This window comes from Pseudoliparis swirei, chromosome 15 (genome assembly GCF_029220125.1).
Source record: "Pseudoliparis swirei isolate HS2019 ecotype Mariana Trench chromosome 15, NWPU_hadal_v1, whole genome shotgun sequence".
NCBI lineage: Eukaryota > Metazoa > Chordata > Actinopteri > Perciformes > Liparidae > Pseudoliparis > Pseudoliparis swirei.
Genome location: NC_079402.1, coordinates 10,350,221 through 10,369,631, shown reverse-complemented (window position 1 = coordinate 10,369,631; position 19,411 = coordinate 10,350,221). Strand labels below are relative to the sequence as shown.

The window sequence follows — 19,411 nt, the reverse complement described above, 5'->3', positions numbered from 1 at the left end:
CATGTTTTTTTTATTGTTTCTGAAGAAATGTTCAACACCTTCAACCCTAATTCAGCTAAATGGCAACGCTGAATTTGACAAATTGTACAGTCCACACATTCCACTGCACGTCGTTGCTCTTCCCAGAAAATGCTGCAAGAGTCAGAACATTGTTGTTAATATCCCAAGAAAATATTGTCATTGATCCCAGATGTTTTCTCTTTTTTTCTCTCTCTCTTTTTGAGTCTCAATATTGAAGTAATTATGGAAACATTCCACCGGGAGGAAAATCAGAGCAAACAAGAGCTGTCATTTCCCTAATGAAAGGGTCTGTTATTATTCTTCATAACTTAACGTCTGGCTGACAATATGGGCTTTATGACACTTTCAATTTCCATTTCAATCAGAATAGTGGGGGTGGGGGGGGGGGGCTGATAACACAAGGCTCTCATTGATGCACACACTCCGCCGCGCACACACAATCAGACACACACACACACACACAAAGATCAGGTGGTGCGTCAGCCCTTTGGTTTGGAGCCCGGCGGATACCTGACCTGAGATTTTAACACGCACAGAAAGCATTCAGTGTCCAACACACACACACACACACACACACACAGAGCACATCACCCTCAGCCAAGACACAGGCAACCACTCCACTTTTACATGATCTATTTTGGCACGACTTCAAGGAGACGCAGGTGAGAAGTGCACTGAAACTGAAACCTCATGCTCGGCCTGTTGACACAGGCGGAGAGTCAAAGGGAGAGTGCCTCTTTGGACTGTATTGACCCATCTGAGCGAGGAGAGTTTGAGGACAGCTGTTTGACGGACAGCCGCTGTGATACATACATATATATATATTTTTTTGAGACAAAAATCTCTTCTCATTCAACATGAATATGTATTTATTTGTCGGGCCTCCTCTCAGGCTTGTTACGTTGTCGAAACGCCTCTCGTTGAGCAATAGGTCGCCGAGGTGTCGAGCAGAAAGAGATGATTTCAGTTCCAACATGAGCCCTGGCCTTTCCAAACAGATTCTCAGGCTTACCGTCACGTTGCATCCCCTCTGATATCGCCTGCTGATGCGCTCACCATCAGAATGAGGGACCTAAAAATTATAACAATAATCAAGAGTGCTTCCTGATTTTGCCTGTTTAGCCTCCCATCCAACCCGTTGTACCCTGTTGTTCCCCAGAAAGTGACCATACTTCTCCGCTCATGAGCAGAGTCAACATTACATGGATGCACACAGTGATGAAATAACTTAAGTGGAAGTGGTAAATTGAATTATCCTTCATCTGGTACTTGACACCATGAAAACAAAGACAAAACTGAGTGCAATGGGCTTCATTCAAAGCCAAACTGTGATGGTTTGTCCAAGACTAGCCGAGTAGTTTTATTGCCGTTCCACAAAACGAACCGTGTGTAACAAGACACAACGTTTCACAACGCTAACGAAGCCGCATCAAGAGTAGAGAGGAGATCACGTTTCATACTCCTCCGTTGATTAACTGTGAATGTAAACAATGCGGTCTTCAAATGTATTCACTTTGCCAATGTTTCGGAAGAAAGTAAATGCATTCAACATGTGTGTCGGGCCTCAGACACACAATGGATTCTTGGTGAGAATTACGAAATTTTCAACAGAAACTTTGTTTGTTTAAATTGAAAGAAAAGTCCACAGTGCAATTTAGAATGTGTGACTTATAAAAAAAGTTTACTCTCTCTCTTTCAAACACACACACACACACACACACACATATATAGACACACACAGAGTCTGACAGAGCAGGAAACCATCGGACCAGAGGGATGGACGTCTGAGGGATCTCCACGGTGTTTGAGCCGGAGTGAGTCACGCTGGGCACCGTGACCACTAAATCAAAGAGGTGTTTGAACAGCTGCATTCCTCCATACCCCTTTACTCTCTCTGTCTCTCTGTCTCTCTGTCCCTCTGTCTCTCTCTCTCGGAGTGCAGGAGTGAAGTAAGTCATCCTTTGACTGTGGACAGGTGTCTATTAGAGGTTGAGCGTAAAGATGAGACAGAGAGACTCTGTGAGGCTTCACAGCAGCAACTGCCACTGATTTATGGAGCCATGACATCCCCAAGTGAGTCATTATGCAGCTTCCATTTCTTTCACTCACACAGCTGTCCTCCTCCAGAGTCACATACTGTTGGGCCATTCGTTTTCAGTGACAGGCACGATAATCGCAATTGTATGGACAAACTCAGCACTGAATTTGTTCTTCTGACTGAATCCTGGCATTTCCAAGTTGATGTTGATTCTTTGAACTGCCACCTTTGATTTAGTTCACTTCTGTAACCATGCTATTAGTACAGTGTACTTAATCTAAAATCATCAATCAATCGAATAAAAATGCATTGGAATTGTTGGATGTTTTAACAGAATGCGAATAAATTGTTTTATTTATGTATTTATTCGCACAATAAAAGAACAACAGTATAAATGTAACATTATTAAAAGACACAGAAATGAGTGCAGGTGAGAAATGACGAATAAATGACCCAAAGGGCTGATACAAGGTTGTCACCTAAAGTATACAAGAATAAAGTTAAACGGGGTACATCTTACATAAGAGACGATAAACAAGTACCTTGTCCTATGGTCCTGTGGATTCAAACATCAACATAAATATCGATAACAATGCACGTCATCAGCAAATACAAAACAATATGTACATGATGGCTCAGTCTTGATTCACCAGGCTGGAGACCGAGACAAGCATGAAAACACACAAGGCAGGAAAGAAATCAGAACAGCTGATTTATGCATACAGTATATATATATATATATATATATATATTATAAAGTGGAAAGAAATGCTGTTTTTGAACACGTTTGAGCGTCTGGCAGTGACAGATAACTGAGACATCAATTTAAGCATGTCGTCATTAAACTTAATGATCTGAATACACATGCACGCTGCACATCAAAGAGAGAAAGAGAGTCTTCGTGGAACGGGCTGGAAGTCGAGGGTGGAGTTGGAATGATAATAGTAGGAAAGATTATCTTTTTTTTCTTTACCTAACACTGGCTGGGAGCAATAAACAACTCACGGTCAACTTTTGACCTCAACTGGGGACAATCTTTGGAAAAGCAACAGGATAGACTTCAATTGCACCGAATTTTCAGTCCATTTAATGAACAAAACTGATCGTGTTTCATGTGACTGTCTCGGTCTGATGTATATTTAATTCCGAACATACCAATAAACAAAGACCTAACCATTGGAATACATTGAATATGTCCAGGTAACTTTGCACACTGGTGTCAGGTGTAACTTTAAACTCATCACACTGCAGCCTGATGCAAACCTATACTGTTGTATTCATGTGTTCAACCAAACTGCTTTTTAAATATTGTTTCATTATTATGGTATTTTAAATGGTTATAATATGATATTTTGGAACAGTGATATAAATACATTTATAGTGTAATCAAACGTTTTTCAAAAGGATTCTTTAAATGTGGTGGCTGAGCAAGACACAGTGTAGACACGCGTCTGTTCTCTCTGGTCTACGGACTCTGTAACGAGACACTGTTTCTAAAAGACTTCAAACCTTCAGCATATGCCTCAAACCATATTTGACATGTCTGACTACTTATTGGCTGACATATACGCTGATTAGGGATCTGTCATGAACTGATGTTACTGACCCCTCCCACACACACACACACATTGTTTGGGCTGTACTCATCATGCATTGGTTGCCAGTTGTTACCACTTATTGCATTGTCCTCTAACTCCGTTTATCAGCTCAAGTGTAGTATTATTCTTATTCTTATTATTTGTAGTAATACTATTATAATGTATTAGTATGTGGAATGTGCTTGAAACAAATCAATGACACCTGGGAAATATGTCCTCATAAATAGAGAGGGGTAACAGGACAATGGTGGTGGTGGTGGTGTGGGTGGGGGGAGGGGGGGGGGTTAGTAAGCTGTAAATTGGAGCAGAACTTTGGATCTAATGTATGTGGTGTGTGTGTGTGTGTGTGTGTGTGTGAGAGGGGGGTGCACCCACCACAGAGCCCTGGATTCCAGTAAATGTTTTTTACCATGAACACCATTTTCCCTTTGATGCTGTGACTAAAGGCTCAGTTACTCGACCACTTCCATCCCAACTGGCCGTGGAGTCGCGCCTTTTCTCTCCGCGCGTCAGTCGGAGTTAGTGTCATGTTTGTTTTTTTCAATCTGAAACTATACAAGAAGCGAATATTTGAATGTGTTTTGCGAATATCAAACACAGTAATCATGTGGTTTGTATTGCTCCTCAAAATCAGAAGGTCGGTGTATAAAAAGTACCGATGTTGATTTATCTGGAAGGTTTGTTTGCTTGTGTTAGTAAATCATATATCAGAATAGATTTAGATTACTGTAGGCGGCAGAAAAACATAATTTAGATCATTCGTCAGATTATCTCTCTGTGGGTGCATTCGTGTGAGTGGAAAAGTAAAGCCATTTTCGAAAACATCGACATGTCTGGTGCAGATTTAGTAAAATGCATTCAAATCCACTGGGTGTTTAAGAAGTGGATACCTATGGAAATGAGCACCCAAATGATTCAGTGTATAACTGCTTGTTATTTATTTAAATCCCGTTTCATTCACATCATGTGTGTATCGCCGAGCAGTGAAAGAAACGAACCACAAACTGATCTCAGTGTGTTGATATGTATTCCCCCGCCTCTACATGGAGCACTTCGAGTGAAGAGGCGAAGGGTACAATGATGGGTGACACTAAAGACACACCTGTCATACACAGATAACCAGGGATGACAATCATTATTGGTGAGACAACTGACTGAGTGACAGAGAGCAAAAATAAAATGGAGAAAAGAGAGAGGTGGGGAGATAAAAGAAAGTGAGGAGAAAGAGGTGAGTGAGAGCTGCAAACACTGAGTAACCACTTGCCTTGTGTGAAATGAGAAAAACAGAGAGAAACTCCAAATGTTGCGTGAGTGACCCATGAGAGTGTGACTGTTGGCTTCAGAGACTGCAAACACTCCAACTTGTGGTCGGTCACCATCCACATCTCAGCATTGAGCTTTCTCAGTAAATACATTCTCAATTATTCCCCCAACCCAAAGTTACTCTGTTGTGCTGCAGAAGTTTCATGCTAAATACTTGTTTTGTGAGTGTATTATGATGTATATGTATTTGTATGTGCTGTAGTCTGCTTTTTCTTTTTGCATGTACTATAGGTAAACGTGCATATTTCGTTGAGTCATTAGTGTCAAATGTGCCCTGGAAATGAACACTGTACTGGTGAACGTCTGAGTCCAAAGTATGCAGTGAACAAACTAATTACACTTCCAACGGTGAGACGGAGGGGAACGGAGGAGAGAAGACTTGGAAGTAGGTAGTAAAGAGAATACTGTATATTTAATATAATAGGTGTGTTGGGTAAAATGTGTGCACAATAAATCAATAAAAGATATAAACAACATGAATACAAGGAAGGCAGTCGGCAGAGGGAGAGATAAGAAGATGAGGACACAGATTAACCAAAATAACTCCCAGGAGAGATTATTGAAGAGTACAGACATGTTGTTATTTTTTCTGTCAGTGCTACTCACTTATTTAGCAAACCTAATTTTTAAGAATGAAAATTGTCTTCTGTCCCTCGAGCAGCACGCCAATCATAAGCAATAAATGTACATTCAAGGCACATGTATACCTTACTTTAAATCCATAATACAAACATGTATTAGGGCTTGTTGGGGCATACAGTCTCGCTGCTTGCAATAAAGTGAGTATAATGTGAATTGATGCTGTCTTCAGTTTTTTAAACCTGTTCCTCGATAACAACAAACATATTTTTTGTTTTGGATGAACTACCAATTGGTAGTTGTGTAATCTGTCAGATATTACTCAGTGAACACCTCTCGGTAGAAGCCAGACCATCGACATGTCTTGTTAAATGTTCTAGTTACACCTGTTAACTGGCCCAGTGCGCGAGGTGCACACTTCAATCCCCGCTAGTTGGGTTTCCTGAGTGTGAGGACAGGCCTTTTGATAAATGAGGTCGCTACCTGAACATGAAAATCGATTTTGATGCGTTTAAATGTAATAAACATAACCAGGATACTCCAAAGAAAAGATCATGAGTCAAAATGTCTGCTACTTAAAAGGCATATTAGAAGTGAATATAAACGTACATGTATGTTCTGTTTCCCTTGTTTGGTTCTCTAACTTTATCATTTAAATGTGTATTATATTATTATAAAGTTATATCTCCTACACAATACTGCACTGAAGAATAATAGTTCGACTTCATAAATGTTGTTGTAAAACCACCAAAATTCAGCTAAAAATATTAATAGATTAATCAATTAGTTGCATAAGAGAAGATAATCAAAAAACTAGTTTGATAATAATTTCACTTTGAATAATTTAAAAAACATGTCATGGTTCCAGCTTCTTAAATTTGAAGATGTGCTGCTTTTCCCTTTTTCCTAATTTTAATGACTTCTAAATATTGTTATTATATATATATATATATATATATATATATATATATATATACCTCTCGTTTGGCTCTCTCCGAAGGCGGTCGCATTTTTTCGCTCCCTCTCCTCCCCCTCACCTTGAATATATAAACAAAACAATAATATAACATGAGTAGTTGCTACTTAAGATCATTAGTTTAATTTAAATAATGTCTTTACTAATAAAATACACTATTTTATTTTAAGATTGTAGTCATTGTTTAAAGAAAATTGTAGAGAAGAAAAGAAAAACAACAATGAATTGTGTATACCAATGGGATTTATTTTGTCAAAACATTGCACTGTAACAGTTTAAATGTTTTACTGAGTCAATACAAAAATTCCAACTTTACAAGAGGAGGAATGCAACATTACAGACAGGCATTTAAATTCTTAATTTCAACTTGACTGGATAGAGGACCTGGGTTAAACATATCGAAACAGAACACTTATCTGCAGTCTCGGGCATACACTGTAAAAAACAAGTGGTGGAACATTCATACTTATGCAACATAAACTTAAAGCAATTTTAAAATAAGTACCTTAGAAATTAAACATTCTTTTAACTACAAACAGTCTTTGGTGAGAAATGAGGATTAAAACCATGTGCCACTAAATACAATCCTAACAATACACTAGCACTGGAATATATATATTTGCCCTCAGACAGGTAGAAAAAAGAGACACAGCAAAAACATTGTTAAATGGGAACACCTGGGAACACCTTACATCGTGTGCTGCGCACGGCGCTAATCCAACAGGCCCCCCCCCTACAGAAACGTAACATACAAAGTTATCTCTGCTAAATATAATCAGTGCTCTACACTTTCAACTGATTAGTACAAACAACTAAATATATTTAGTAATGACACAGTTGTTTGACAAAACATGGAATTATAAGTAATGACCACTTAAAATCGTGTTTACAGTGCTCCAACTTAAAATAAAGTTAACTCAAGTTATATTTTCCAGTTCATCCAATTCAATTATTTGCTTGATCCAAAATTAAAATGCTGCTCCTTTACAACCCAATAATATAGTTTCAGGGAAAGTAATTTGCAAAGTAACCATAGTGTGAAATTTTAGTTTGTTCGATTCAATTAAAATACCTGTCCCCACATTACAATTTTAAGTTGGCAGAAAGAAAAATGATACATTCAAATCTGATGTCTTTCAAACTTTATTATATAAATGTTTAAAAAAAAGACAATATATTTTACATTTGTTTTCATGTGTACATTTGTTTCATTTTTTTTTTTACAAACACACGTAACAAACAGTACTGTGAATATTACTGTGCACCCACAAATGTTATTTTTCTTTAATATGGATTAAAAAGGGGTTTCAACAAAGTGCAAAGTAATGCAACAACATACTATGTAAGTATATATAAGTCACAACACAAGGTTATGACAGCAGTATCAAGTAAAACTTTAGTGCCAAGGCCCTCTGATGCTGCGTTCACACCCAAAGCTCGCGAAAACATCCTGCGGAGCAGCAGCAGTTAGATTCAACCACACGACGTCAGCGATGACGCAGCGTCTCAACGCAGATTGGCTTTCGCAACTCGGCGTGAGGTGAATCTTTCACTTCGCTCTATTCTCACTGCCTGCCAACAATTCACGGAATCTGTGCATTGACTTTGGTGTGAACGCAGCATTATAGCTCAACAGGAACCCCTATAACCAGCTATAGCTGCTGCAGCTATGACGCAATTGAACGGTGCAACTTGGTAAAAACAGGCACCTATCTCAAAGCTGCCTTCACAACCAAAGCGCTGCGAAAATATTCTAACTAGCGTGAGTTTACTCGCCCGAACATTTGTGTTTGTGTTTTTTAACGTGATTATGTTCATTATTCATCGTAATCAGAACACAACATTTGGTTGATGTGGTATGTGCTGACTATTTCTTGTCTGGATGTCACCACACACCTCAACCCGCAGAGAGAGGTGTATCAATTTGATCCAATATGTTGTGTATTGTTGCCATGTATTACATTACATACATGTTTCTGATTATGTCCAACATGGCTAATATTACAAAAAAATGTAATTACTACAGCTGAGAAAATGTCCCTTTCTTAATAACAATTTGGATGTTTGTGTGTGTCCCTTTGACAATTTGTGCCGACATGTTGCCAGTTTACTTGCTAACTAAATACTTAGTAACTTAATACTTAAAACAATGTAGCTAACTAATTCAGGTGATCCGATTTTATACGTGACATATTACAGTTTTTGTACAGCCAAAATTCAATTTAGCATGTGACTTACCTTTTATCCAAGTCACCTTCACATGGGAAAATGGCGGCTCCAAAAAAATTCTAGAAAGATGTGGCCGTCATGACGTCAGACGCACAACACAAAGAGAAACCTAATTAATGCGCTTTTACTGAAATGAGAATTGTAGGTTATGGGAACGACAGATTGATATATAATCCAAAAAAGCAGATTGACTTAACTAAAGCAGAAATCTGATTGAGACTCATTTAAAAATGTACGTTACTTCTACTGAAATACTCTTTTGCTGAAGTCAGTCGACATTGAGGTAAGCAGGAGATGTCTGAAGACACCTGTGAGATACTCAGTTTGCTTTGACACCTGTAGACGCTAATCCTGCAGCCCGTTTATCGAGTTTATTCAAGTGTGGCCGATATCTTTTATGACACAATCCCCAAATGACACTTTCTGTGCAGATTGAAGACAAACGTACCGCTCGAATGTCTGTCCATTAAATATGAATCTGCACGCAGCTGACGGTTAGCATAGATAGCAATAACGTCCAAACTTATTATGTCCAAAGTACGAAAATTATAAAAATCATCTACCAAAACCGTCGAACCTCAGATTCAAGACCAGCAGTGCGGATTCCGTCCCTGTCGTGGAACTGTGAATACTGGAGCGGTCCAGGGAGTTTGCTCACCCAGTCTACATGTGCAGTGTGGACTTGGAGAAGGCTTTCGACCGGGTCCCTCTGGTATTGTTGTGGGGGGTGCTGCATGAATATGGGGTTCTGGACTCGTTGCTACGGGCTATCGGGTCTCTGTACGCCATAGGAGCTGTGTTCGCATTCTCGACATTAAGTCAAACACGTTCCCGGTGGGTGTTGGCCTCCGCCAGGGCTGCCCGTTATCCCCGAACCTGTTTGTGATTTTCATGGACAGGATATAGGCGCAGCCTGGGGGTGGAGCAGGTCAGGTTTGGGGATCTCTGGACTGCATCTCTGCTGTTTGCAGATGATGTGGGCCTGTTAGCATCCTCGGACCGTGACCTCCGGCATTCACTGGGGATGAGAGTCAGCACTTCCAAATCTGAGGCCATGGTGCTCTGCCGGAAACCGGTGGATTGCTCCCTCCAGGTGGGGACAGAGAGCCTGCCCCAAGCGAAGGGGTTCAAGTATCTCGGGTTGTTATTCACGAGTGAGGATAAGATGGAGCGGGAGATCGACGGGCGGATCGGTCGCCTCCCTTTAGAGGTTTTCCAGGCATGTCCAGCTGGGAGGAGACCCCGGGGAAGACCCAGAACACGCTGGAGGGATTACATCTTCCGGCTGGCCTGGGAACGCCTCGGGATCCCCCAGAATGAGCTGGAAAATGTTGCGGGTGAGAGGGAAGTCTGGGTCAGCCGGCTGGGTCTGCTGCCCCCGCGACCCGATCCCGGAATAAGTGGATGAGAATGGATGGTGTACCAATACCTCTAAGTCATATCTTGTTTGTTTAGTCTGTACAACGCAGCAAGAGTGAGCCCTCTCTGCTCCCAGTCCATACACCAAGATGAACAAAGCTACGCTTCTGTTGTACATTTAATTCAGTTCAATTCAATGAAGTTTATTTTGTAAAGCCCGATATCACAAATTTCGAATTTACCTCAGAGGGCTTTAAGCTAGCCACTACTAAGATTAGTAATGGACTACTGCACAATTACCAATACCATAAGAATAACGATAAGTGTAGCAATAGCGTGAACAGATAGAAGGGCACTCGGGGAAGTCAGGCCACATGCCAGACTGTCATTATGTTGCACATACTGGGAGACACTTGCAGATACTCGTGCCAGGCCTTTTCAATCAGAGTGTAATGGCGTGTGTGGGAAGTAGACCACGGTCCATATGACTGACCATCTGTCAAAAGTCTGAGTCACATGAACTCAAGCTATGACTGGAAGGCTTACGCTGCTTCTCCTCCTCTCATCTCGTGTGTAACACGAATGGATACATCTGTCTAACTGACAGTCGTGTCTTCCGTGGTCCATTTCCAGGATTATGAGAACATCAGGAATGTGTTAATCAAAGTGCGCACGCAGACATATACAATTACTGTAATTTATAGATTGCAATCTGGAAGCACTTGCAACTTTGCATACACACATATTTTCACTGTTTGTTTATTGGTATTTGTCTCTTTTTTTCCACCTTTACTTCAACCAATCAGATAACAGGGTTGTGTTACGAAGACAAGTATAAAATAAATAATCTCATCGTTTTACTCCTCTGAAGATACGGACAGAGTTGTGTCGCCTGACAGGATCAAAAACATCCTCCTCCCAGTCCTTATAAAATGAAACATATGTGGTCATTTCCATTTCGTCAAATCCTTTTGAAGAGGCATAATCAGATGTTTGCTCTGGAACCCTCAGTAGATCCCAGGGCTATTTGATCTTCACAAACGCAGCCACTTTAAAGTGGAAATGTACAGATGTGCCGTGGTATCAGTATTGACAGGGGTCACTGAAGTCCATAACGGGCTTCAAACAGACTTAATACTTTCTAATACAATACATGTTGGAGTGTGTTGGTTATGGATCATTTTGAATTTTCTACAGTTTCATTATTTAAAAGACTATTTTATATGTTTTTAATGAATCATTACATAACATGTAAAGGGTTATACAAATGCTGGATTCAGTCAACATTTGAATAAATAAATTAATTCATAATAAAATATCCAAAGCAAGAAGAGGACTTTTTACAACTGTTGAATCTGTTTGAAAAAAAAACACAATATGTTGTCTCAGCTTTACCTTTAAAACTAAATATCAATTAACAGAATCTTGATATGGCCGCCACTATAAAATAAAAAAATAAAAAGTATCACAGCTATAGTTACCTGAAAAAAACTTGTATTAATTTTTTTACTCATCACCCCCCACGCTAGTGTATCATATGGTTTTAAGTTATGAAAACACTTTGATTGTGAACCGCATAACTCATCCCACATTTAGTATGATTTTACACACAACACACAGGCAGGAATGAAAAATGCTCAGCAGGGCAATGTGAGGAATGTGCAAGACACACTATTTACAATAAAACAACAAATACACACAGTAAGTGTGTGTAGTGTGTGTGTGTGGTGTGTGTGATGTGTGTTGTGTGGGTCTATGGGTGTGGGATGGTCTGTCTTGGAGGTCCTGATGCCTGGCCTGAAGGAAAAGAAACTGCCTCAGTTCTCTCTTCTCTTCACGGAGGCGCCTGCCCGCCCGCCTGAGCTGAACAGTTCGTTGTTGGGGTGGTGAGGATCTCACATGATCCTGCTGGCTCTGGTTCTGCACTGCACAAGTTCCATCCTGGGGGTGGGGAGTGTCCCCACAGTGTTCGTCAGCCAACGCACTACTCCAGCCTTCCTCCTGTCCCGAGGAGAGCAGCACAACCAGCAGCTGATGCCTTCTGTCTGACGCTCTCTCTCTCTCAGCAGAAGGTCTAGAAGACCGAAGGATCCTCTGAGGATTTTTTCCTCAGCTGCCTGAGGTGGTAGAGGCGCCTGAGGTGCCTTGCCTTTCCAGACCAGAGTGTCTGTGTTGTCTGCCAGAGTGTTGATGATGTGGGACTCACGGTGATGTGGACTCTCTCACCTTATCCCGCTCAAGTCCCTCTAATCCCGTCCCGTTAATCCCCAGTGGTGAGTCCTAAAGTCCAAGCGTACTCCTCCCAGTTTGTTGATATTCATGAGGAGGCTGGTGACATTCATGAGGAGGCTGTTGTCAGGCACTTTCCTCCAGGTAGGCCTTCCCGTTGTCGGAGGATCAGGCCCACCACCACCACCGCCATCCGCAACTTGATGATGATGGTGAGCTGCACCTGGCCACCACACAGTGTGTACAGGAGTACAGTAGGGGCTGAGGGAGGAACCTGGGGGGATCCTGTTCAGAGGGAGGGTTTGAGGTGTGTCTGTGTCACCTGACCACCTGTGGCCTGGCAGTCAGGAAGTCCAGGATCCAAGCACACAGGGGGGTGTTCAGTCCCAGCTCAATCAGCTGGGACTGAACAGCTGATTGAGTGAAGAGCTGAAATATGTGGTTTCACTTCACAGCAGTTATCATATCAGACATATGTGCCTAATGCTGCCCAGAGCTAGAGAGGATGATGTAGTTGGATGAGTATTTAAAAAGAATAACCTCCGTGAGGTTTGTGGGGAGTAGAAATAAAGTGTGTGTGTGTGTGTGTGTGTGTGTGTGTGTGCGTGTGGCTTCTGGGGCCCATCTACAAATCTCATGTTCCCCACCTTTTCGGACATTAAAGAGGAAGCAGCTGCAGGTACAGATGCACAACAAAGAGGATCTACCCCCCCCACACACACACACACACACACACACACACACACACATACACACACTCACACACACACACACATACACACACGTACACACACACACACAACATTATTCGTGCCTCTTTCATTGTGATCTGGCAGCACCTTGGACAGGGTTACCATGAGAAAAAAGTCATTTTAATCTAAAAAAGTGTAGGGACTGTCACTGGTCATTTTTTCCGGTCAAAATTAATCTTGAATACAAAATTAATCTTGAATAAAAGATGTTGGGATGTGCACTTGCAGCATTTTTTTTAGTTTACATTTGCACGCAATCCTTTATTGTCTCCCCTCTAAGCAGGGGTTCTTGACCCTTCTTCAGTCAGGGAAATGAAAGTTGAAATGTAATGAGACATTAAGTAGAGATGTTTTGACACCAGTGAGGGTGAACCAGCCGCATCCGGAAGTCTTGAGACCAGAGCATGCTGGTAAGTCATCACTCTCACAGTCTTTGTCTTTTTATTCTTCATCCTTGATTCGTCTTTCTGGCTCCTCCTTCTCTTTTGGTGTTTCAAATTCCAACTAAGCACAGAGATGTTACAACTTTAACTTCTTTGACTCTGTGGTGGCATCAGCCATCTTTTATGGAGTGGTCTTCTGGAGCAGCAGCATGGCAGCGGCTGACAGGAAGAGGCTGGTAAAGCTGATAAAGAAGGCCAGCAGCGTGCTGGGGTGTCCTCTGGATACTGTGGAGGTGGTGGGGGACGGGAGGATGATGGCAAAGCTCTCGTCCCTGATGAACCACACCTCCCACCCCATGCATGACACTCTCGCAGCTCTGCACAGCTCCTTCAGCCACCGGCTGATTCCTCCCCGGTGTCTGAGGGAGAGGGACCACAAGTCCTTCCTTCCTGCTGCTGTCAGGCTGCACAACACACTGCAGTAGATCGCTGGAGATCCTGGCAAACTCAGCACTTTACTTTACTCAGCACTTTACTTTGTTTTCCCCCTGTATATTTAGTATTAGTATTCGTATTTAGTTTTTAGTATTTAGTGTGTTTTATAATTATTTGTATTAATGCTCTGATGTGCACCGCTGCTGTGATTTTTTAAAATGTCCCCACTGTGGGACGAATAAAGGTATATATCATATCGTATCATATAAAGAAAGAGATGGAGAATTGCACAGATGGTCAAATAAAACCAAGTGTGTCCACTAGGGGGGGCTTGAACAGGGCCCCTTTTCTAGAACATGGGTCCTAATTACACAAGTGGACAGAAACGCTGTAGAATTTGGCCAATACAAACGGTTTGTTAAATATAGTCTGGCACCTGTGTCACAGTTTGCTTGTTTTCATTTCCATGTTAAACTGGGTAAATGTTGTCCTCCCCTTATCAGCCAAGAAGCTTATTAAATGTTATCACGTTGAATAGGATTGTCACAGTCATGTGACTTCCCCGCGCACCGCGGGCTGCTGCTATCTGTCCTTCCAGGCGTCCCGGCCTCATCACTCCTCTGCAGCCTGCTCTTTGTCTACAACGTGAAGCCCCGAAGTCGTTCTTTGCGTCAACAAGTCGTCCTGTATTTACTCAGACGTCTGACAACACCGACGTGTGCGCGCTGCCCCGTGCGTGAACCAGCGCTATGACTGCACCAGCGCATAGAACCGGAGCGCATAGATCCGCCTTCAGTCTGGTGTTTGAAACCTTCCACGGTGATATCCAAGCTTCCATACAGGTACTTGCATCATTTCGTGTATTTCGGTCTTTATAACACGGCAATAATATACAAAATTACGAAGATAATATGTTTCCCTCCTACTTTTTTAAAACCCAAACCAAAGTGGTGTTCAATGTCATCTTTTACTGAAGTCATTTTTGAACTATTTCCCACCAAAACACCATTGGGCCTTTTTAAAGATGACACTTTTCTTGATTGAGCCTAAATATGAGTGCGCAGTGCTTGCTACAGTTATGGATCCACGAGGGTCACCAAACTGTAGAGGCCGCGTCTCGTGCGTCCTGATGCATGGATGGGGATTATCAGACTAAACAATGGGCTACGTTTGCCGCATGAAAGTCTGCTGATCTTCAACAGAGATGGAGCTCCGTGGTCTCCGTGTCTGCGCTGTGATGAAACACGCAGAGCGAGGCGCTGTTATTGCGGGTTTTCTCATGCAAATGCCTCCAGTTTGTCAGGCATTAAGTTCCAGGGCATAATCTATCCTCGGGATCTCCACTGGCACCCTTGATTGCCCGTAGGCCTCCTACAGGGTGACGACAGGACACCACATCAGTCTGGAACTGGAAATTAATTAAACGAGCAACTGTGAATTGAAATCAATGCTACGGGATATTATTGATCGGGCTATATAAATAATGATACAGCGCGTTATTGGCATTATGGCTCGTGTCGTTGTAAAGCGTAGTGTTGGTAATGGTCTGCAGGCTTCCACACCTTGTTTTTATTGACATGAATGAGGTGAATGGAGACTTGCTCATCGCGGGCGGGGTGTGTGTGAGTGTGTGTGAAAGTGTGTGTGTGAGAGAGAGCGAGAGCGAGAGAGAGAGAGAGAGAGAGAGAGAGGTCGCAAATACAAACAGTGAGGACTTGGCAGACAGACTGCGCGTGTGTGCAGAGAAGTTTGACTTTTAAAAGTCCAACTCGTCGATGCATTGTGTTCATTCACGCCAGACTCATCTTCACCAGCCTCACGACTAAACTTTTAAAAAACATTTTATTTATGATTATTTACTTTATTCGGGCTCCCGGCGCGTTCACACTCGTGCGCTGCTGCTCCATTCTGGCTTGAAACCCTTGAACCCCTTGGATACACTTTTGCCGAGAGATAGAGAGAGAGAGAGAGGGAGAGAGAGAGATAGATAGAGAGAGCAAGAGAGAGAGAGAGAGAGAGTACTGTGACCCTGCGTAAACTCCAGTGACCAGCTCTGCCTCTCCCTCGCCCAGAGAACACACGTGAACCAGCAGCAGCGCGTCGGTGTCCAGGGCTCGAGCCAGCATGACTCTGTCCGGCGGTTTGTCGGATACTTGTCAGCTCATTTTACGCGACCGCATGGAGCCGGAGCTGTGGAAGTAGGCAGGCTGCACTTCTCCCATGCGTTCTGGGGGATAGCCGCTGCGACGCGTTGCGAGGCGAACACAGGCAGCCGTGCACCCTTTGGACAGAGCGACGATGCGGGGCTCTCTGGGCGCATTCATTCAGTCCTGTGTGATACTGCTGGTCCGAGCGGACCAGTGGAGGCTGAAGGACTCCGACGACTGCGAGCTGAACAAGAAAGTAAGTCCTGAAATAAGGAACCACACTGTAAGCTGTCAATACCAACTGTTACTTATTATCTGAACCTCTCAACACATTTTATTTTATTTTGCAGTGAAGAGTGTTCTTCCCTCTCTGCCGTTTGACATACTCCCTCGCTACAACTGCTTAGTGTCCAGTTGCACCATACTGGGACTTGTTTAATTCGTGAAGCGGGTTCCCACTAGTGAGGAAGGTTAATGAAATGGTCAAATCGACATTGCCTGCTGAAGCCCTTATGTTTTGATTAGGTCTGCCACTAATGTCTGATTTCATTATTGATTTTTTATTTGTATCCTATTTCTTCAACCTGTAACTCTCCAAAACAAGAGGAAAAGCAGCATTAAAGTGTCCATCAAAAGTTCCCACAACGCAACATGTTGTCTTTTAATAGTTTTAATTCGGAGTCCAAAATCCAAAGACACTCAAATCATATAATTTCAAAATAATATTACAACAATATTGTCATTACACGCTGGTAGTAGTGTATTTTGGCATGCCAAATAAATAACACAAGGTCAATCAGTTATCAAAATGAATAATATGATTGATTTTCTTTTACTAATCGCAAAATCAACTAGTTGTACCAGCACTAGTTTTGTGTATTGGCTTTCAGTAACATGTCTTTACACTCTAGGTGTGTATATTTGGGAAAGGGCCATCCTTTCAAGACTAACTCTGTTCTTTTTATTGTTTAAAATACAAATAGCTTGGATTACGTAACTTTCCTTTTATTGATTACGTTGCAATCTCAGTCGGTCATGTTCTTAAACTCACGCAGAGCATCTCAGGTCAGATCCAGCAGAAACAGGAGGATGCGACACGCTGGGTTCACAGTGTAACAATCCCTGACTTGTGTATTGTTTGTTGGCACTTGGGTCCTAAGTGGCCTGTTAATAAGCCATTATCAGTCTGTTAGCAGTGCGTCTCATAAACAGCCTCTCACAGACAGAGCTGGCTGGCTGGTGCCAGACAGCCCGGTTTGGTTCTTGTATAGTCATGTTTTTGTCACTTCACCGCTCGTGTATTGATCTCTCTCTCCTCTTAATGCCAATCATTTGGTTCTGACTTTCTAATATTCATGGGTAAAATGTAAAACTTTTGTGTTCTATATAATTGTAAAATAAAAAATGTTGGTCTAAAATGGTCGGTCAATAAAACAAGCAATTAGAAGGCAACTACGTGGGCAAATGTACTTATTTTTTCTCTTTAATCATTAACCAGAATATGATCATACTGAAAGTAATGGTTCGTTGCTTCCTATCTTCCCCCCAGCAAACCGACCTAAACTCCTTCCTGTGGACGATCAGACGTGACCCTCCCTCGTATTTCTACGGTACGATCCACGTTCCCTACACGCGCGTTTGGGACTTCATTCCTGAAAACTCCAAGCAGGCCTTCCAGGAGAGCAACATCATCTACTTTGAGCTGGACCTGACGGACCCATACACCATCTCAGCCCTGACCAGCTGCCAGCTGCTCCCTCAGGGCGAGAACCTGCAGGATGTCCTGCCCAGAGACATCTATCGGAGACTTAAAAGACACCTTGAGTATGTCAAACTCATGATGCCTTCGTGGATGACCCCGGATCAGAGAGGGAAGGGGCTCTACGCCGATTACCTCTTCAACGCCATCGCTGGCAACTGGGAGAGGAAGCGGCCCGTTTGGGTGATGCTGATGGTGAATTCGTTAACTGAGGCCGATATTAAGACACGTGGGGTGCCGGTGCTGGACTTGTACCTGGCCCAGGAGGCGGAGAGGATGAGGAAGAGGACGGGGGCTGTCGAGAAGGTGGAGGAGCAGTGCCATCCACTCAACGGGCTCAACTTCTCCCAGGTGAGTTTGAAACTGTCCTTACTGGCTGCGGCGCTCCGCCATTTTTGACCTTTTTGACCTGTCAGCAGTATGAAATGCACGCTTCAGTCAGTCCGTCTTATACTTAACAACGTATGGCTGCTTTTTCTTCAACTTTTTCCCACACCGTAATTGTCAAGATTTGCATCGTTGCAGTTTAACCGCCCATAAACTGTTGGCATTCATCCTAGAGATAATCCATTCATTCGCTGCGGTCTTTTGGGTAAAGCTTTGAGGTGGAAATCATGAATCACTTTTCTGATTTTCTGTCGGTGACAATGTAGTTTGTTCAATTATATCCCCCCCCGAAGCTAAGTGGTTGCGCCGTTTGAAGAGGCACTTCAGTACGTATCACCCCTCGGGTCTGTTGCTGGTCCAAGTTGTCTGTCTGTGTGTGTGTGTGTGTGTTAGGCCCATTGTCAAACATTTGTTTGTTTGTACATTGTTGAACACTTGGAGTGAAGCTACTGCTTATCACGCTGCCACTTCCTGCATGTGGTTCACAATGCAGGCCCTTGGATAGGAACAGAGTGGTAGGCCTTTACTGTGAAACCGTAAGTCTTGACAACGACAGCAAATGTGTGTGTTACATGTATTAGAGTCGACAACCCGCACATGATGATGTGTTCGCAATGATACGAGGTTGATGCATTGAAATTATGCAATTTTATAAACCATATTCTATATTCTTTATTTTGATCCCCATTAGCTTCCACAAATGCACAGGTCCTAGTTTTCCTGGGTCTGTTTTAGCCAAAAAACGGCACCAAAACAACAATACCTAAACTGGTATTATTGAGATTCATTCTTTTTTTTAAAGATACTTTCTAAAAGAAAATCTACTTTCGATGTTGGTGGGTGGGGAGCATATTGCAGGCAGAAAAAGCTCTATGAAGAAAAGTTATCATGAAGTAATTTGTTCTTAGACGTGAAACTACCAAATGATGTGTTTACTTTAAGTGTATTATACCGATCCCATAAACCAGTCTTTTTTAAATAAAAGAAGTGTGGTGCATTCTTCTAAAATGTGGAGCCACTGTGTCCTGCCAGAGAGGGCCTTCAACATTTTAGAACACAGGAGTTACTATTTGAATTGAGTTCCCGAGGCCTATGTGCCCTTTCAGTTATTGGCAGGTGAAAGGATACTCAAAGTTTTACAACAATTGTCCTTTTCCCTCCTCCTGGTACTGGCCAATACTCAGGGCGGGCTCAAT

At 42.4% G+C, this 19,411-nt stretch overlaps 1 protein-coding gene across 2 annotated transcripts in view; it reads left to right on the top strand.

The window, feature by feature from the left end:
- The first annotated feature begins 14,639 nt into the window (after positions 1-14,639).
- The window catches only part of trabd2a (TraB domain containing 2A), a 70,205-nt gene continuing 65,433 nt past the window's right edge, over positions 14,640-19,411 (top strand). The window contains exons 1-2 of one of the 2 annotated variants that reach the window (XM_056432349.1): positions 14,640-14,764; positions 17,619-18,179. In XM_056432349.1, the coding sequence (XP_056288324.1) occupies positions 14,672-14,764; positions 17,619-18,179 (654 nt within the window). In that variant the 5' untranslated portion in view covers positions 14,640-14,671. Of the gene's footprint in view, positions 14,765-15,933; positions 16,326-17,618; positions 18,180-19,411 lie in introns of those variants that run through there. The other variant, XM_056432348.1, reaches the window with a different exon arrangement.